The sequence below is a fragment of the Giraffa tippelskirchi genome, chromosome 10 (genome assembly GCF_054371585.1).
Source record: "Giraffa tippelskirchi isolate mGirTip1 chromosome 10, T2T-mGirTip1v1.2.pri, whole genome shotgun sequence".
Lineage (NCBI taxonomy): Eukaryota > Metazoa > Chordata > Mammalia > Artiodactyla > Giraffidae > Giraffa > Giraffa tippelskirchi.
In genome coordinates this window covers 110,592,948-110,613,443 of record NC_137284.1, presented here as the reverse complement: position 1 = coordinate 110,613,443, position 20,496 = coordinate 110,592,948, and the positions used below count along the sequence as shown (strand labels likewise).

At 52.6% G+C, this 20,496-nt stretch overlaps 1 protein-coding gene across 6 annotated transcripts in view; it reads left to right on the top strand.

Moving 5' to 3' along the window:
- Nucleotides 1-20,281, top strand: part of ADCYAP1R1 (ADCYAP receptor type I) — a 62,232-nt gene extending 41,951 nt beyond the window's left edge. For 4 of the 6 annotated variants that reach the window (XM_081531750.1, XM_081531751.1, XM_081531749.1 and 1 more), the window contains 4 exons: nucleotides 1,194-1,285; nucleotides 12,557-12,686; nucleotides 14,097-14,138; nucleotides 15,370-20,281. In XM_081531750.1, the coding sequence (XP_081387876.1) occupies nucleotides 1,194-1,285; nucleotides 12,557-12,686; nucleotides 14,097-14,138; nucleotides 15,370-15,558 (453 nt within the window). In that variant the 3' untranslated portion in view covers nucleotides 15,559-20,281. Of the gene's footprint in view, nucleotides 1-1,193; nucleotides 1,286-8,650; nucleotides 8,735-12,556; nucleotides 12,687-14,096; nucleotides 14,139-15,369 lie in introns of all 6 variants that reach the window. The other 2 variants (XM_081531747.1, XM_081531748.1) reach the window with 1 other exon arrangement.
- The last annotated feature ends 215 nt before the right edge of the window (nucleotides 20,282-20,496 follow it).

The following is a 20,496-nucleotide window of genomic DNA, read 5'->3' as shown; positions in this document are numbered from 1 at the left end:
TTAACAGTATTGACTGTGCTGAATTCCAAGTACTGATTAGCACTGAGCATGTAGTAGAAGGCAAAACTGACAGAAGCTGCCCTCCAGGAAGGCCCTTTATCATTCTGCTTGATCTGTGAAAGCAAAACAAAACCCCCAAATTTTATATTTATTGATTATCTACTTTTTTTTCATATTTCTTTAATGAGTTTTTATCTTTAACTTCCTTCTTTAAAGGAAGTAGAAATTTAATTTGTGGTACTCTTTCCCTAAATTTTGATTTGAATGCTTAATTATTTTATTTTCAATATTTCTTATCTTTTCGTTAGTGTTAGTCTCTACCTTTTTTCCTTGAGCCCTGCTTCACTTCAGCCAGGCGTTGCTGTGTAGTCCCCAGTGTTATGTTTGTGTTAGTCACTCAGTCATGTCTGACTCTCTGCAATCCCTTGGACTACAGCCCCCCAGGCTCCTCTGTCCATGAGGATTTTCCAGGCAAGAATACTGGAGTGGGTTGCCATTTCTTTCTGCAGGGGATCTTCCCAACCCAGAGATCGAACCCAGGTCTCCCACATTCTTTACAGGTGGATTCTTTACCATCTGAGCCACCAGGGAAGCCCATTGTCTCTATTTATTTACTCCCCTCCTGCCTTGTCTTTATTTACTTACTCCCCTCCCTCCTGCTTTCTCACCATCCACACAGCTTCCTACTTTGTTTAGAGAGCTTTTGTCCCTGACCTTTGTCTGAAGGTAAACGCTATTGCTATTCAAAGGCAGTCCTTTAATTAATAATCCTTATTGTTCTCCATTCTGGTTCTCTGTATTCAATGACTCTGAACTTGGAGTTTCTCCAGAGGACAGCTCTCACCTCTGCAATAGCCTCTTCTCCTATTTTGCATTGTCGTTTTTCCATCATGCTGACACTGTTTGTTCCGTCTTTTCCAGAAATTTCTCGCTTTTCCGGCTCACTCATGACAGTTTTTGCTGTTTCTCAGTACTCTCATGGAATTCTTTTTCTCCCTCTCTTCTGTGGTTTCAGTGATATGGAGGGAGGCTGGGGAGGTGAATGAGTGTTCTCATGCTGCCACTATAAGTCTAGATGGGCTCTTGACTGATGGGAAGAGGGCCTTGTTGAGGGAATAACAGCCAGTATAGTGGCAGGGGTGTTGAAAGTCTTTGCTTAGAACCATTTTCACTGCTTTTTCTTTGCTTCTCAGGTTAACTTTGTGCTCTTCATCGGCATCATTGTCATCCTTGTGCAGAAACTTCAGTCTCCAGACATGGGAGGCAACGAGTCCAGCATCTACTTGTAAGTACCACTGGGTGAATGCCATGGTTAAATTCCAACAGCTGGTGGGCCCTGCACTCAGGACACAGGAGGAGAAGGCCTGGGCGTTGCTAACTGGGTACCCTAGCGTGGGCATTGGCAGGACTTCTTTTGGATTAAAGTGACTTGAAAATATAGTTGCCTATCTATCCTTCAGCCAAACCAGGAGCCCCTAATCCACATAGTGATAACATGGAAATGAGAGAGAAAAAGATGGACAGATCCTGTGTCTTGCTAGGAAAATCAAGATGGAAAAGGCAGATTCCTTAAGGTAGTTAGGGTGGGTCTTGGTGGATTAGAAATTGGAGTTCTTTTGGAGTTCTTGGTTCTCAGGGGAGCTCATGACTGCTGCTGGATACAGTGTTGCCTGAAGTCCCCATTCCCAGCCCAGTGGGTACAAGTTGCTCAGTCCCCACTAGTGAGTGAGTCAGGCAGACAGTCTACCTGGTCTGGGTACTGGAAGAGAAATTCTCTTTGCACCTTCTCTCGGGGCAGCTCTATTTCTAGGTCTGGTCTTCTTCCTGCAACTCCCTCCTCCCCGGGCAGAGGAACATCTGACATGTTTGGGACTGATGGTGTTCGGGGGCAACCTCTTACCACTGAGTGTAGGATTTCTCCACTTCCATGGCCATTCGGTTTGTTTCCTGCCGGTGTCTCTGCAGCCAGGTCCCTCACAGCTTATCCCTGCTAGCTCTGTCCCACCCCTCTCCCAGCCCTCCACCTATGCTGAATCTGACCAAGCATCTTCCATCTCACCCTTCTTGCCTTGTAATCATGACCAGATTGGTGTGTGGGCTGTGGGGGCACTTCTGATGCTGGGGAGGCAGTTTAGTCCCCTGTGGTTGGCTGGAGGGGCCAGAGAGGGACAGACTGAGAACAGTCTGTGAGGTAGAAGCACTCTGTGTTGCTTCCTCAGTTTGAGAAGAGAGCAGGCTGGAAGGAACTTCGTCAGAGACCCCAACCTGGGGTTCAGAACCTTGATGGCTGTCCAGAGGACAAGTGGGACAGCAGAGAGACTCCAACAAGGGGTCCCCCCACCCAGCCATTCTCCTGGAGAAGAGAGGCAGGAATGGTTGGGAACCAGCCCCGGCTCCTTCTCTCAGCCTCCTTGAGACTTCCCTGGGTCAGTGGAGCTTGTCCTTGGTCCCTGCAGTCAGTCTGGTACCTCTTCTGTGGCAGCCCTTCCCTGGGAGTGGGGATCAGCTCAGGGCCTGGCTCGGTCAGGCTTGTTTTCCCTGCATGTAGGATAATTACACTGACTGCTGCTTCCTCTCCTTTTACTGGCTATCCATTTATTGTCTTTTATTTTTTCATGTTTTTGTGAACATTTACCAATCTTTGCTCATATGTGTGTGTTACGTAGGAGAAAATTGCTCATCCACATAAAGTCCCCTGCACTGAGGGGCTGCAGGGGCCAGCTCTCTGCAGATAACTGACCTGCAAAGATCATTCCTGCCTTCGTCTCCTGGAGCCACAAAACAGGGCCCTGCTGCTCCCCCTACCTTCTTGTCCAGCGTCAGAGACCATGTCCTTGTGTCTGGCCTGTTTCTCCCACTTGAGGGTGGTTTTGCTCCTGCATTAGCAGTTTAGTTACCCCAAATGTCCTCTGAAGCTGGCAGGTAGCTAACTAAGTCACCAGTCATCTCTTCCTTTGAGCTCTAAGCAACCTTGGCTCCCCTCCCGCCTCCCCGCCACCTGGAATTCCTAGTAGGATCTGTTCCTTCTTCTGAGGTCCCTGGGACTTGTCCTCCTGGGGCTCCCCTAGCTTCCTCTCTGTCTGTGTGAGGACACACAGGGACTAAGCCGCAGCCTGAGTAAGGATACTCTTCTGACCCCAGAACATTCTTTACCAGCTTGGACATCTTGCCTCAGGCAGCAAGGAACCCAGAGTGCAGAGGGAGGGAAGTGTGGGGTCAGGGTTTTGAAGGTGTGTTGTAGACTGGGAGCTGTGGAGTCCTATAAGACTTTCCGAATGCATAGATCAGAACTGTCTATAATTAACACAGGGTTTATACATTTAAGTACAAATGCTTAAAGAACCAGCTGCAAGCATACCTCATTTTATTGTAACTCACTTTACTGTGCTTCACAGATACTGCCTTTATTACAGATTAAAGGCCTGTGGCAGCCCTGTGTTGAACAAGTCTGTCGGCCCCATCTTTCCAATAGCATTTTCTTACTTGGTGTCTCTGTGTTATATTTTGGTAATGCTCACAATGTTTCAAGCTTTTTTAAAAATTATATTTGTTGTGATGATCAGTGATCTTTGTTACTGCTATGACTCACGGAAGGTTCAGATCATAGTGTTTTTTTAGCAAAAACGTGTTTTTAAATTAAAGGATGTACATTTTCTTAGACATTTTGCTATTGCATACTTAACAGGCTACAGGATAATGTAAACACAATCTTTATATGAACTGGGAAGCCACAAAATTGATGTGACTTTATTGCAATATTCGCTTTATTGTGGTGGTCTGAACTGAACTCGCAATATCTCAGGGGTATGCCTGAGTTGGTTTGCTCTTATTGTGTCAAAAATCCCCTTGAAATCGAAGCAAATTCTTTTAAATTTGTTTGGAGAAATCTAAGCTTGAGCTCATCTCAAGCCCCAAAGATTAAACCTCAGGAGGATGTGGTCTGTAAACAAGGTGGGAGGGCTGACACAGGACAAGGGGGGATCAGTTTTAAGTGCAGCTACATGTTTGAGTGTTGCCAGGGTCAAGGAGACTCTGTTGGTGAATGTAAGAGGTAATCAAGCGGCCATGCTGCCAAGAACGGCGGAGCATTTAAAAACACTTGCCATTCATTTAATGCCCACAGACACCCAGCAAATCTGGATTAAATATAATCCCCATTTTACAGCTGAGGGAACTAGTCATCAATGAAGTGGGATGAATCCAGTGGGAAAGAATGAAGCCATAGCTACCGTGCAGGCAGGCAGGCCCTTGACTCTGAGCTTGCTTGCACCATCATTCCTCTCCTCAAGGAATTTACAGGCAAGATGATAATATTAAACAAGGCTTCCTGGAAGAAAAGGCCCCAGTGGGTTCCAGCCTTGTACAAAACTGCCCTACCTGGAGTGCTTTGAGCTGGGAGGTGTCTTCTGCAGGGTGGGGAGAGGAGGGGACAATGGGAGAATTCAAAAAGGGGCCGGATGTGATGGGAGAGGGAGATTTCAGAGCTGTGTCTGAATCCCCTTGGTCACCAGAGTTATGTCTTGGGCTGAGATCCTTTCAGATCTGCCCACAACAGTTTTCTGGTTTTTCCCTCTGTTCCCAGAACAAATTCAAGCCTGGGAGTCCCCAGGAGAGGCCGAGAGGACCTCCTGCCCGTGCCCACAGACCCACACTCACTCCTTTCCCTGTAGGTTTGTTCCAGCTACTCAGATGATGAGGTTTGCCCTCTCTGTAGATAAAGATGGTGCTCCAGATCAAACTCAGAGGACCTGTTGGGGGCTGGGGTTCCTGCAGGGGGCAGCAGCCCTGAGCCACCTCTACTCTCACTGGCTGCTGGGAGAAGGAGTGGCTGGGCTCAGAACTTGGGCAGTGGCCAGGCAGGGAGTGTGGGTCCGGGTCGGGGTTAAGCCTGTGCTTAGGCTCGATGCGGTTTGGGGCCAGGGGTTAGGGCTCAGCCCCATTCTGGGGTCAGAGTTAGCCTGCCTTTTCTTGGGACCAGAGTTTACCTCTGTGAGAAGCTGACTGGCTCAGAAAAAGGAGGGTAAGGTTTCTGTGCTGAGAGCATCTCAGGCCTGTCTCTGCGGGGAGCTGGCTTTATTCCCAGCGGTCTCCCCGTTGCAAGATGGGCATTGGAGCAGCCTCTTGAGTCTGGGTCAGGGAGGGAAACCTCATCTTTATTCCCCTCAGGGACCCCACAGAGCAGATCTCCATGGCTTCTTGGGGTAAAGGAAAGAGAACAGACACTGTGATGTAGTATATAGCTCAGCAGGGCTGTGACCTACCCAGTGTTGGAGGGACAACATTTGCCTCTGAACACAGACTCTTCCCTGTCTAGGCAGAAGTGCAGCCAGGAAGCTCTTAGTCCAGGAACTCAGCCCGCAGCCTGAGGCTCCCAGTTCACACGGGGCTCTGTCTTCTCCTTCCAAAACACCCTCTCCCAATCCTCTGTCTAGGAGTACCCTGTCCTAACAACTCCTGTTAGGGATTGTCAATAGGGAATGGTTGCCCCCATTTCGCAGGAGGAGAAACTGAGGTCCAGAGAAGGAAAGTGGCAACACCTATGATCAGCAAGTCAGTGGCCAAACAAAGCCTTGAACTCAGGTCCCCAAGCCACAGGTTAGGCACAAGGCACAGGGGCCTGGCAGGTCCTCAGTGGTGGCGGGGAAGGAGGGAGTGCAGGGAAACTCCAAGATCTGCTGAGCTGGGCTTCTGGTTGGAGTGGCAGTGTGGTGGGGAGTGCTTCTCTGGGGACTGGGCCAGGCTTTGAGGGGGCACAGCATCTTAGCAGCAGGAGGGACCCTATGGGGAATGTTCAATTCAGGTCACCACATTCTGTGGGCTTGCTGTGTGTCTAGCGTTATGCTGACCAGTAGGAACAGGGTGAGATAGACAAGGATCCTGCCTACAGAAGGTTCCCCTGCAAGGGTCTCTGTCTAATATCTGGGGGCTACAGTCCAGGCAGCCTTACACACAAAAGGCACTACAGCATGCATGGAGTTTATTTAGCTTGAGACCAAAGCAAGGTCAGAAGAAACCATGTGCTGCATCCCTCAGTTATAAATGGCAGTGCTTTGACCTTCCTGCAGACACCCAGCAAAGCTGTGGCAGAACCAGGCCTGGGAGCCAGGGCTCCCTGACTTCCAGATGTGGGTGTCAGCCTTTCACCCGCTGTAGGGGTCTGCTGCCTTCCGGTTTAGGCCGACAATGCTGCTCTCCATGCAGCCTCCACCCGGTATCCTTGTCAGAGTTGCTTATCCTCCCTTGGATCCAAATCATAACTGAGCTGATCAGCCCACCCAGGTTAATCTCTTCCTCTTGATTGAATTTCTTTTCTTTTCTTTTTCACTATTGTAGTGACTTTTCAGCGATGTGGACATTTTTCTCTTGCCTGTCTCTGGCTTTTCTGCCACCCTCTTTCCTTTCGGTTTCTTTTCATTGGATCCTTTTGAACAGTCACTGGAGGTTTGGGGGAAGGAGGGTGTTTGGGAAGAAGGTCCTTTAACTTCATCCCTTCTCCCAGGAGCCCTCCTAGGCATCAGGTGTCCCCTTTGATCCACGCTCCCTGCCTCACCTGTAGAGACACACATCTGTACTGGGGTGTGATTTCCCAGCTTACTTGTTGCTAAATGGCCTTTAGCAATATTTGAAGAAATCAGAAGGGCCTATATTTACTGTATCCAGGGCCCAGAAAGAATAGGGACAACTTGGAAACTCAAGGAGAAGTCTCGGAGGAGAAGAGCTGAAGCTTTAGAGTTCAGGGTGAGGGTTTAAGCCTGGTGTGTATGAAGTGACCTGTGAGGTTTGGGCTCTCAGGCTCCCTGACTCTGATTTTTGTGGCTCACCCAGACCAAGGTTGAGAGGTGAGGCCACTTGCCTCAGGAGAGAGTAGTTCATCTTTCAATCTGGGCAACATAGAGAATAAATTTGAAGACTAGAATGGCTTCCATTTCTGAATATCCAATTAAACTCTTTTAATAATTGAGAAAAACAAACTTATGTGTCCATCTGTCTCTTTGTACACGAAACAGACCTTTGATATTCATTGAGGCACCTGAAGAAACTTCCTCACAACAGTGTTCTGAAACTTTGATTTGCAGGCGGATCACCTAAGGATTTTGTTGAAATGCAGATTCTGAAGCAGTAGTTCTGAAATTCTGAATTTCTGCATTTCCTAGAAGTTCTCAGGTGGTACTGATGCTTGGTCTGGGTAGCAGAGCCTCATACCTCCCTCATCTGTAGAAGGATCTAGTAGCACCCACCTCAGAGTCTGGCATGAAGTGAAAGATGTTGTTAATTAAAGGAGAACCACACACCTGACTGAGGCAAGGATGCTGTGTGTACCTCAGCTTGCTCCATCTATGACGTGTGTGATTCAGATGTCCACCTCAGCTAAATGATATGTCACTACATGTCAGGGACCTTCAGACTTACTCTTACAGAGCTGGGATCACACATTCCAAATCCATGAATGCCAAAGGTCTGGGCTCTTTGGGTGTATCCATTCTCATTTGCATCAGACCCTCGCAGGTCTGTCAGTTCACCAGCAGCTACTAGGAGCTCTGCCTCATGGTGCCTGACAAGGGTGTGTGAAATGGGCCTCTCCTTTGCAGTCTGACAAGATGACACAGCTCTTACTCCATCTCTTACATGTTTGTCAGGGATGGGGAAAAAAAATGGGTTGTGCCAGCCCAAGGGTAAGCAGGACTGAGAGGGGCTAGAAGAGATGGAAGTTGAGCCTCTCTGGGGAAATGTCTCTGAGGAGTCAGAGCTCTATGTCTCCCCCAGGGACAGACAGAGCTGGACAAGCATCCTGAACTCACATGTGGATGGCTTCCTAAGGTGACTCGTTTCTGCAGTCAGTGGAGCAGAGCCCGAAGGGTGTCCCCTCAGCCCTCAGTCCCTGCCCGTTGAATTTTTATGAAGAAGTCTAGCCAGCAGTGTGCAGTAGAACCCTCAGCAGTGTTGGCAATGCCTCCAATCTGGGAACCACTACCTACCTGTGGCTGTTGGGCTGCTGCGGTGTGACTCAGGCCACTCAGAAAGTGGATTTTTCATTTCATTTCAACTTACATGGTGGATGTGTAGTGTTTATCACATGCATCTGCTCCATCCATCCTACCTCTTCTCCACTTAGGCCCATGCTGAGGTGCTCAGGGTTTGGTCAGAGGAAGGTGCGGGCACAGGAGGGAGAGGGTAAGGGATGACCAGTGGATGCTCCGGTTGGTTTTCACAAGCAAGCCCACAACTGGCCTGATTCCTGGGGTTTCCAGCTGCACCTCTTGCCGTGGGATCTCTGGCAAGACCATGCTCCGAGCCTGGAGCTAACTCTGGAGACAGCTCCTGGTCCCGTGTTGAGACCCAGCCAGGCCCCACTTCTAAACACACAAGTTCTCCTGTGAACCCCACCACCACCTTTCGGTTTCCCAGTGTGAGTGCTCACGTATGCCTGTGTGTCTGTGTGCACACGTGTATATGTAGGGGTGTGTGTATTTCTATGTCCAGAGCTGACCGCATCTCGGCCCTCAGCTTCCTCCCTGTGACACCCCCGCTCCGTCTCTACACCCCGAGCCGCTCTACCGTCCCCGTGAGCCATGTCACTCTAAGTTCCCACCTCAGTTTCTCGTGGCCCAATGCCCCCAGCTGACAGAAATGCTGATCTTGTCACACCCAGCAGCTGCGTGCAGAAATGCTACTGCAAGCCACAGCGGGCTCAGCAGCACTCTTGCAAGATGTCAGAACTGTCCACCATTACTCTGTAAGTGTGCGTGGCGTGGCTGTGGCCGGGTGTGCTGGATGGGAGGGGGACGCATGCTGCTGCTGCCTCCACCTTGAGCTCCCGTCTGCCCAGGCTGGAGGAGAGCGGGGAGTGAGCCTGTGCCTCCAGCCCTGAGCCCTTGCCCGGCTGTTGCATGTTGACATCTGTGCGTCTTGTGAGTTCTCTGCAACCCCGTGGCCTGGGGTATGAGGGGAGGTGGTGGGGATGGGGCTGCGGACGTCGTGGGAGCAGCCGGGGCACGGATGGTTCTGAGGAGGAAGCAGCTTGGAAGCCTCTGCCAATAATGCTTCGACATGTGGTCTTCCCCCAACCCCCCACTTCTCTGGGTTTCAGCCTTTGCAGCTGTCAGATTATTTCTAAGAGCCTTGAGCTTGAATTCACTTAGACTGTCTCCCTGCAGGGGGCGGGACCCTCACTCAGGCGCCTCACTCACACTTCACGTGCTGAGTGACTCCCCACATAAGCCTTTGAGATGGGTACTTGTATTATCCTCTGTTTACAGGTGAGGAAACTGAAGCCCAGAGAGGTGAAATGACTCACTCAAGGCCAGTAGTTGGCAGGGCGAGGAATTGAACCCAGGGAGTCCTAAGCACTAGACTCTGAGGCATCTCTAGCTGGAGCTTTAGCCCCTATTTGGAAAGCCCTTTAAGTGGGGGGTCCCACAGTCATTTGGGCGTCTCTGGCTGTAGAAAGCTCTCCCTTGTGTTTCTTTAGGCCCCTTCTGCCCATCGATGCCTCCTTGGGGCAGGAGGACAGAGGCTAAGGGCTTGTGTCACTGTCTCTCTGGCTTAATCAGATCATAGAGTGATTCTGTCACTCCCCAAGGAGGGGTTCTAAGGTTCAAACCTTATGTCCCCATTTCAAGGCCTCTGGTCGCCGCTCTGAGGGACAGAGGTCCTTGAACTCTGAGACCCAGTGCCTTTCTCATCCACCTCCACTGCTGCATCTATCAGAAGGAGTCATTGGGATGCCTGGGTCCCTGGCAGAAGTCCCTCATTCTTTCTGGGTCATCACAGGGCTGCGGGGGATGCACTCTGGGATGCTAGGGGCTGGGAAGCGCCTGAACGCTTGTGTTTCTCACATACTGAACCCGTCCCATCCACTGCCACCACAAATGCTGGAGAGGGTTAGCCTTTTGATTTCCAGGGCTTTCCTGGTGGCTCAAATGGTAAAGGATTTGCCTGCAGTACAGGAGACCTGGGTTCAGTTCCTGCATCAGCAAGTTCCCCTGGAGAACAGAAAGGCAACCCACTCCAGTATTCTTGCCTGGAGAATCCCATGGACAGAGGAGCCTGGTGGGCTACAGTCCATGGGGTCACAAGAGTCAGATATGACTGAGCAACTAACACTTTCACTTGTCAAACTGCACAGACAGATCCCTGGAAACAGACCCATTTGGGGAGAGGAGAAAGGGAGGCCTGGCTTCCTTCCCTCCTCAACTTCTTCAGTTAAGCTGCTCAGTAACCTCTTTAGTCAGGGTCACAGAGGGGCCCTCGAGATGTCCATGCTCCTGTGTTTCCAGACAACTTTGCTTTTCATTCTTCAGCCAACACTCCCTGCTGTCCTCTGGGGCGAGACTCTGGGTGCCTGGAGATGAGCGGGACCCAGGCTCCCAGGTCATGCCCAGTGTCCAGGGCTCTGAGGTGTATCATCCCAGGCCCGTGTGGTTGTACCTTCACGGACGCACACTTGCTGAGCACAGGCCCCATGCCTGGCAGGTGCTGGCCAGGGTTCGGTTCAGTTCAGTCACTCAGTCGTGTCCGACTCTTCACGACCCCATGAATTGCAGCATGCCAGGCCTCCCTGTCCATCACCAACTCCCAGAGTTTACCCAAACCCATGTTCATCGAGTCAGTGATGCCATCCAACCATCTCATCCTCTGTCGTCCCCTTCTCCTCCTGCCCCCAATCCTTCCCAGCATTAGGGTCTTTTCCAATGAGTCAACTCTTCGCATGAGGTGGCCAAAGTATTGGAGTTTCAGCTTCAACATCAGTCCTTCCAGTGAACACCCAGGATTGATCTCCTTTAGGATGGATTGATTGGATCTCCTTGCAGTCCAAGGGACTCTCAAGAGTCTTCCAGTGTCCAGGGCTCTGAAGTGTATCATCCCAGGCCCGTGTGGTTGTACCTTCACGGACACACACTTTCTGAGTGTGGGCCCCGTGCCTGGCAGGTGCTGGCCAGGGTAGATGACAGATAAGTGAGGTACCACACCTGCCATCAAGGAGCCACTCCTGAGAGAGGAAGCTGAGTCAGCCACCTCTGACTAACAGAGGAGAGGAGAGGTGAGAGGCTAGGGTACTCTGAGACCACAGCCAGGCTCTGAGTGGGATCCTGTTGGCCTCCACTCTGGTCCAGGCACCCCCAGGTCCTGCAGAACCGGCCACCTGTGAGCATGTGGAAAATTGGTGGGTGCTGGGCAGTCGAGGGGCTTTTTTCCAGGACTGAGCCATGATCCACTTGGAGGTCTCCCCAGGCTATTCCTTCCCCTTTCTTAGTGTACCTCCCCTCTACTTCTCTTTCTTCCCCTTCCCCATTCTTTCCTTCTGAGTAGGCATCACTCAGATTCTATGGACTCTGCTTCTCCTGAAAATCTGGAGCCCTCACATTCAGTGGAATAGTATCTCCCAGAAAGGCTGGGGCTGGGAAGAGGGAGGGGCACCTAGTGTAACTGCCCCAGATTTAAGGGCTGCCCCCATCTCCTGCTGCCCCCCTCATGGACTGAGCTCTGCCAGGAGAGGGTGAGGCTGAAGCTCAGAGGGCTCCAGGGGGCAGACAGCACCTGCAGGGTAGGGGACCGGCTCTTCCAGGAAGTCCAAAGAGAACCAGTCTGCTGGGGTGGGTGGAGATGGGGTCCCACTCTTGGAGACCCTCTGGGTGCCCCCCTGCCCTGACCAAGACCCACAAGAGCACACGTCACCATGCCTCCTCTTGATGTTTTCCCGTGGCTCCTGTGCCCCACCCTCTCAGACCACAGTCCCAACCCACTGGGCCTAGGAGCCAGATGCAGTCAGAGGAACCTCAGGAGAGCTGGCCACAGCAGGGTAGTGAAGTCCCTAGGGCCATTTCTCTCTTCCCTGTTCCGCTCCCACCCCTGCAGGCAGCCTTCTTCACAATCTCTGACTCAGTTTCCCAGGTGGCAGGTTCCTCCGGCTGGGTGGTGGTTGTATACGTTCAGAGTCAGTAAATCCTTCCTAGCATCCCTCCCATGAGTCTCCTTCTGTACTCTACCCTCTGGGCCCATCCTCTCCCAGTGGTCAGCACCTCCCCACCACTCTCCATGAGCATCCTTGGCTAGCCCCAGACTCAGAGAAACTGACTGACTCTGTGGTCCCCTAGGGCTGCTCTTTCCAGGAGCAGAGTGCTTCCTTTCAGAGCTGAAAAATGTTTGTTTTGCTTGAGGATACATCACGTTGTCCGTCCAAATCCCACCACAGGAATTTGCCCTGACTTCATTTTTCCAGAGGGCTTCATACCTCCCCAGAGAGGTTTCTGTCAATCACATACTCACCTGTGCATGTTCAGTGGTTCCACGGGACACGAGTGTGGCCTAGAGGGATGGGCACCGCGCAGACTGAGGGAGGTCTCCCCAGAACTTCCTAGGGAGTTCTGGAAGCTGGGGATCTGTTGACCATCTCCCCCAGGACCCACACCCTGGGAGAGAATCATGAGGACATCCATGGACAGGGGCTCCAGCACTGGGGGAGAGGAGGGGCTGAGACTGTGGTTCTCTGCCCTGCACGGCTCCGGCCCCAAACCCTGGCGGCCCCTGGAGCAGACGGCTTGCTCTCTCCTGACAGACGGCTCGCCAGGTCCACCCTGCTGCTCATCCCACTCTTTGGAATCCACTACACGGTCTTTGCTTTCTCCCCGGAGAACGTCAGCAAGAGGGAGAGACTCGTGTTTGAGCTGGGGCTGGGCTCCTTCCAGGTAGGCCTGGTGTGTATGTGTGTGTTTGGAGGGAAGACCTCGTGGGGAGCCAGGTCCCTGGCCTCTACCTTGTTGGTGGTCCTAAGTCATTAACCTAAACTCAGCTCTGAGTTTCCCCTTCTAGAATAACAGTGCTAGATTAGAAGAGACCGGGACGGCCCTTCATACTATCTGCCCTCTAGGCTTCCGCGAGAAGACATGCCAGTGCGTTCATGTTGCTGGTGCATCTGGGAGTCCCGAGCCAGGCTTCCCTTGGGCCATCAGAGACAGCAGACAGCAGCTCCCTCCCCCTCAGTGTTAGCCCTGGGGGTGGGCAGAGTGTCCTCAAGAGATCTCTCTGTCCACATCTGACTTCCCCCTCTGAGTGCTGGAGTTCTGAGTTACCCAGGTCGAGGTCCCCAGCACAGGATCTGGTCCCAGGGAGCTGAATGAGCTGAACAGAGGGATGAACAAAACAGTTACATAAATAAGTGATCCAGGGAATGAGAAAACTGGAGGACTAGTAAGTCCATTCTTGAAGGAATCAGCAGGCAGGGCTGTAAATGAGTGAATGAAGCAGAGTGAGTCAGTGCAAGGATGCTTAGTGAGTAAATGAACAGATGGGTGCATGAGTGGGTCAGTGAAGGCAAGGTTGGCTCCCTTGAATGTCCCTAGGATATAGCGCCTCTCCCAAGCCCAACTCTTTAGAGGAGTATTTGATCTCAATGGTGGAAAAGTTATTCTGTGTACCTGACTTGATTCTCTCCCTCCTCCCATTTTAACTCAGTTGTTTTACCTGATTGGGTTCTTAGCCTGACAAGGCTGAGGGGTTTATTGGCAAAGCCCCAGACTGGGAGTCCGAGCCTGGGTTCCTATCTCAGCACAGGAATTCTAAATGCACAAAATATAAATCAAGAATATATGTAGAAGAGCCAAACACCTACTAGGTACCAGGAACCACATGGTATTCTGTGCATTCCATGTACGAAGCTGTCTGGCCAACGGATTGGGGAGGTGGTGGTGTATAAAGACAGGGCTATTCTGTCCTGAGGGAGTGCTGCCCTCAGGGGGCCTGGAGGCTGACTTGGGAGCTTGGAGAACACTTCGGGGTATGTGGGGAAGGCCTCTTCTAAAAAGTGGTACAGAGCTGGCCCTTGGGAATGGGAAGGATTTGACCAAGGGAATGTGAGATCCAAAGCCAGGGCTGTGGGTGGGAGGGAATGCCACCACCAGCCACTTGGCTTCAGGGGGTGGCCATTCGGTGGAGCAGAACTTTGACTTTTACTGCAGGCTCCTGGGCAGGTGCTTGCATCTGGATCAGTTTATTTTTCTGCTTCCTGGTGTCGCTCCTCGCTCCTGCTGCCTCCCCCACACACCATGTGGGAGGTTCCTTGCTAGCATTCTCAGGTTCTGTTTGTTCTCTCTCCTTAGGGCTTTGTGGTGGCTGTTCTCTACTGTTTTCTGAATGGAGAGGTAAGTAAGATCCCGGCTTTCTTAGCGGTGGAGGTGCAGCTTGCTGGGGAGCAGACAGGGGTGTGACCAGCTGGCCACACAGGGTTGATCCTCCAGACCAGGGCTCTGCAGACTCCTGGCACCTACGGGAGGAGGATGACAGCCTTCCCCCAACCCTGGCACCTTTCCTGGCGCCAGATTCCCTCCCGCTTTGCTGAGGCCCAGCCTCAGGAGCAGAGATCCTCCCATAAAGGCGTCAACTTCTGAGTGCAAACCCGCCTGGGAGGGCTCACCATAAGACAAATCTTAGGAAAGGTGAACTGAAAGTGAGGAAGGACAAGACCACAGGAAACGGTACCTACAGTTCATGAGGCTGTTTTTGGGCAGGGGTGCTGAGCAGAGAGCCGTCCAATGCTCCACACTGCCCCAGCACACCAGCCTGCTTGCTCAGGCCTGTCCCCTGTGGAGTGGACTTGATTGATCCTGGGGAGAGGTCTGGAATCTTCTAGTAATGCTCCCTTGCCAGGCCTCCTGCTTTAGCCTGTGAGGATGATGTTTTGAGCAGAACCCAGAACAGAGATGCTGAGATGGGAGAGGTCGCTGAATGGGTGAGTGGGTTTGGAGAGTGGGCAGAAGTCATTGCACCAAGCGCTTGGGTCTTGGCTGCATGACTGTGGCAGGCTTCCCCTGATTTTGTATCTGAGAAATAAGAAGACTTTCTCAGACAACCTACAGAGGGGTCAGATAAGGATAAAGAGAGGCAGACAGGGCTCCGCAGGTAGCGGCTGCAAGAAACAAGAAGTAGAAGTCCAAGCAGCTTGTCAGGGCCAATGGTGGAAGTGGGAGCTGGAACTGGAGGCTGTGGGTACTGGTGCCGCACAAAGGTGCTGGGTGGAGGAGGTTGGCATGTGGACTCTGAAACTGGGCATGCCCCGCATGCACCATACTAAGAGCAATGTGTTGGGAGTTCACCCAGAAGGGTGCTTTATTTAGTGATCCTTAACCCTAACAGCATATTGGAATCCCCTAGAAAGCCTTAAAACATGTGGGAGCCCTACCCCAGAGCTCTGGGTGTCATGGTTCAGGGGAATGGTCTGGGCATCTGGGTTGTTAAAGCTCTCCAGGAGATCCTCATCCGCAGCCACTGTTAATGGGCGTGCCCTCCTGGGAGGGGCTCCAGGGTGCCCAGACGGGCGGGTGAGGTGTGAGAGGGTGTCCACCCGGAAGTGACCGCCTGAGTTGCCACCCGCAGGTGCAGGCGGAGATCAAGCGGAAGTGGCGGAGCTGGAAGGTGAACCGCTACTTCACCATGGACTTCAAGCACCGGCACCCGTCCCTGGCCAGCAGCGGGGTGAACGGGGGCACCCAGCTCTCCATCCTGAGCAAGAGCAGCTCCCAGATCCGCATGTCTGGCCTCCCGGCCGACAACCTGGCCACTTGAGCCCACCCTGCCCCCTCCTCTCCTCTGTACACAGGCTGGGGCTACGGTCGGGCGCCGGCCCACGCATGTTGTGCCTCTTCTCTCCCTTCGGGCAGGCCCTGGGCTGGGCGCCTGGCCCCCCGAGGTGGGAGAAGGATGCGGGGCACAGGCGGGTGTCTAGCCTTCTTGTTTTGGCTCTGGCCCCACCCACTGTGGGCCCCTGGGCCCTGACCCCAGACATGTAAATACTCCTTAATTTTGGGAAAATCATCCCGTCCCTCCCCCTCTCCCAAGGGTACCTGCTCACCTCAAGCAGGTCCCCAGATCCACCCCACCCCGTCCCCACCAGCCTCAGTGATCACCTGACCCTGTGTGGGAGGCGTCCCATGAGCTGAGGCTGCTGATCTGGCTTGGGGGGCCTTGGGGTGGGGCCTGCCTGACAGCTCCGCCCTGCAATGTCTGACTCTCAGTGTGGACTCTTTGAGTCTACTCGCCACCCTGTGGCCCTTTTCAGGCCTGGTCCAGTCCCCGAGGTTACCGGAAGTCCAGCTTGGATGGCCAGACAGCTTTTTGGTGCAAGCAGACCCATGCTCACCCAACATCTTGGTGTCCAGGTGCCCAGGTGCCCAGCTCTTGGGCATCAGACAGTGGGAAAGCGCCAGGGATCTACCATTCAGAGAATTCAGTTTGGATATAGGGCTAAGGCCAGAGAAAAGTTCTGGTGCTTTTCATTTGGCCCAAGAAAAAATTGCCAAGATCCAGAAAAGTGGATATGAGTGGAATTTAGATGCAAAGAGCTTGGAGGGATCCATGAAAGAAGACATTCCCCACCTTCATTACTTTACCCCTGACTCAAGGTAGGCAAGGGCTCTTCTGGAAGCTTCCCTCCTCCCCCTCCTGTCCCCAGGCATCACTTGCAGAAGTTTGAGAGATGGATGCCTCAGAGAAACTGCTCCCCAACCATACCTACCACACAGAGCCCCTACGCCCTCCCCCTTCCCATTTCCCTTGAAATCAAAGCCATTACTAGGATGAACCAGCCGCCTTCCTGTGAATCCTGAAGCACCTTACACCTCCATGTGCCCAAGTCCAGGGACCGGGGCTCCCCTTCATGCCCCCTCACCCTCATGGACCATGAGGAGCCCTAGTTAGCCTCTGGCTTGGGTTTAGCTACTGAAATCTGAGACCTCTGCAGAGACTTCCCTCTGGACGTTGAGTCAGCATGGACACCAGTGTGTCCTAGGGCTTGGGGGTGGGGGGAGTGGAAAACCCCACCCACCATGCCTGTTAGCAGAAGCTGCTGATGGGAGGCGTGACTGCACCCGGACTCCTGTCCTGACTGTCTAGCCGTGAGTTACCAGACCACGGCCTGAGAATTTAAAATGGGGCAGAGCCAGGTTCGGAAAAGGTGGAGGAAAGTGCTAGAGTGCCATGGCCTCTATGTGGGACCCACCCCATTTGTATCAGCTTGTGGTGTTGCTGTCCAAGTGTTTTGTGGGCTTGTTTTGTGGTTGCCTTCTGGAATGCTTGGCGAGTTCGGGAGGATGGGGAATGTTGCTTTGCTTGATGAAGAGCAAGGGGCCCGAGGGGCTTAGGGACCTGTTCCTCAATGCCTGTGAAGTGACTAGGGAAGGGCTTAGTGCTTGCTTTAGAGATGAGCCCCATGCAAAGAGGGTGAACCGGCCTGCTTGCTCTGCCTAGGCATACTTGGCAACTCAGGCTGGCCATGGGGTATGCGGTGGCCCTTCCATCCTGCACCTGCCTCGTGACACCCTTCCCTCTGTCTGGGTGCCTCGTGTATTACCTGAGGGGCTGTCCTCTGGTCACCTTGCATTTAGGGCCCTGTTGAGAGACCTGTTCCTGGAAGGTTGGAAGGATTCACAGGCTTCAATTCAGAGACACAGCATCTGTCCCAGTTGGGCTCAGACTGCTGACATGGTGGACATAGCGCTCCCTGTTCTGGGCCTCAGTTTATGCATTTGTGAGATGAGGTGGCTCCCAGGGCTTCTCCAGGCTGTGTGCTCCAGTAATTCCCCGGTTCAAAGCCAAGGCGGGTAGAAGGGCACTCATCATTGTTATGTGTATCGCCTATGGTTCTGAAGTGTCTGTGTTTGTGTACGTGTGGAGGGAGGGGAGTTCTGTATATTTTCTCTTTCTTAGAAAAGGGACATCTGTCCCTTCCATTTGGACCCCACAGTGGAAGCTGGCGGGCCAGAGGGAAGGCTCAGGCCAGGGACAGTTGGCCAGGTGCCTGCAGCACCATCTGCAGACTCCTCCATGTCCCAGCTGGGTCAGGGTGCCACGACTGGGTGGACAACAGCTACCCCCAGATCCTAGGAGCAGTCTCCTGAGTACGGACCCTATTTCTTCATCCTCACACCCACCAGCAGATCTGTTTCACCATGGAAGAGGAGGCTTTGATTTTATACATCTATCATCACAAAACAGCAAAAACAAAATCCACCCGGAATCCCCATGCCATGCTGCCACCTGAGCCCTGAGCCCACATCCTCGTAGAGGCTCCAGGTTCCTGTTGGTTGGTTTTTCTCTCTGAACAAATGATTGCCAGCCTTGTGAGCAGAGGCAGTTGATGTATTTTGAACGCTCCAGGAGGGTAGGCAGCTGTCCTTCAGGGTCACGGCGGTGGGGGGATAGTGTAAGGTCTGGGTATAACCCTTCCCTCTCTGACCTTTTCTTTTTTCAAATTTGTATAATTGGCCAAAAGACTAAATAGTTTGTGTAGCCCACTGGATCTCTGAAATTCTTGTCGAAACACCAGCTATCTACTGGGAATGGCCCCAGGCAAAGACTGCGGTGTTTGCCTGGGCCTGGAACAGGTAGGAATCATGCTGAAAGGTCTTGGGAAGGGCCAGGCTGGAGAGGAGCAGAGTTATCCGACTCCATGATTCTAGAAGGGGGCTGTTTTTGTTCTATGCAATCCTGAAGGACAGAACTCAACCAGGGGAGGCTGAGTTTTCCTTGGGATGAAGAAATCTCTCATCCTCAGTCCTGACTGTCCAATCAAGGAACAGGCAGTGTCAGGAGAGAGACTCTGGCCCTGGGGGAGATAGGTCACCAAGTAAAGGATGCCAAGCCTGTCAAGGAGCCTGTGAGGGGTTGGAGTGTGGGTATAGGGGTTCAGAGCCTCTCTGATGTTTCCCAGCATGACAGACTTCATGACTCCCCACCATGCCTGAGGCCAAGCCACCTTCTCTGTCTCCGTGGGCAGCTCTGTGACCCTACTCGACACACCCAGTGGCCCACAGTCATTCCATCTCTAACCCCTACCCCTCCCTGAACCGATTTCCTTGGAGGAAAGGACCAGAGAGCTGGAGCCAGGCTCCAGGCTTGAAATACTCCAGACCCCATCATCACCCACCAAGAGTGCTGACTCACCGCCTTCACCTGACACTCTCCCTTCCCAGGAAGAAAGCTTGAAGAGGCTTTCTTTGTAATTCTCTGAGTACTCTTGACCCACTCAAGGCCACCCTAGAGTCAAAGCAGGGAGTGCTTCATCATCATAAATTCCTGCTTGGGGCCCAGTGACCATGGATGCCTGCTGGAAGAGCTCTGAGGCGGGAATAGGGGACCTGGGCATCTTCTGGCTCTGCCATTGATCTGCTGTTTGGCCTGGACTCCTTCCTCATGTATCTCTGGAGAGATTCACAGAGCACCAGAGCTGGGAGGAAACTTGGTGATCTGCAGGTCAAGCCTCCCCCTTGGGCTGCTGAGAAAACACTGATAGGTGGGCTTAACATGGTGCCTGTGCCATGTTTGGACCCAGGATGCTTTACAAACCTGAGTAGGGAAACGGGCCTGCTGATGTGTGTGCCTGCCCTGCACGTGAGCCAGAACAAGACACCCAATAAAGCTTCCAACCAGGAAATATTCAGCCTTGCGCAGGAGAGTGGCTCTGGCTATGGAGGTTGTCAGGACTCCAGACTGCCGGGGGAGCGTGGAGTCAGTGTCATGACGGGAGACCTGTGTTCCAGCCTGGCTTCACCACCTGCTCTGTCCTCCAAGGCTGATCCTCTCTGGGCCTCTGCTTCTTGATCTGAGAAATGGGAGGACCTGATTTTCAGTCTGACTCACAGATCAGGAGTGAGATTCAAATGAGATGCCTTGGTGTGTAAAAGGGAAACTGCACAGATGTGAGCTGTTTCTGGGGTGAAGACCTCTGAAAGGGGGACCCCATGCTGTTTGTCAACTGCTTTGAGCCCTCCTGGATTAACCTTTGCCTCATTTGTAAAACCACCAGCACTTGGGGGGTGGGGTAGGGGAAGGCCAGTGGGCTCTGATGGACACAGAATTCCAGGTTTATTCCGATCAGCTGGTTGGTTGTGCTGGAGATAGAATGAGGAGACTCCCATATGGGTGACGTCAGTGTTTCCCTGCCACCCCCATGAGAATCCTTCAAGGATCTGGGACATCCTTCAAGTAGGCTGTGTGCCTGCCTTTCTCCTTCCCCTGAACTCGACGTCCTGGGGTGTGTCCATGCTTGGCCTTGTGTGTCTCGTCTTATGTCTGTCTTCTGTAGCTTTGCCCCTGTGAGAGCTGGAGTGGGGATGCCACTGGCACCCCAGACTTCAGGCTCGCTGTGGGAGTTGCACCCGCCTGGGTCTCGTCTCCCACAATAAAGATAAGCCCCACAGACCTCACTGCTACTGCTGTGCTCACAACCTTGTCCGGAATTTTAAGGATGTCAAACTGCTGTAGATGACTCAATAAACGTCTTATCATTTTTCCTGGTGGCTGTAATTGGCAAATGTGAAGGGCAGAGAGGAGGGGAGGTGGAAGGGGAGGAAGTCTGATCCCCTAGAGGAATCCAGTCTTCAGGGTCCTGTGGCCTTTTCCAGTGAGCTTACAATGGACTTGGAAAAGTAAAGTCCTGGCCTCGAAAGGACCTGCAAGGATCATGCAACCTGAGTGGAATCGAGGTCACTTGGATGTTTTAGGGGC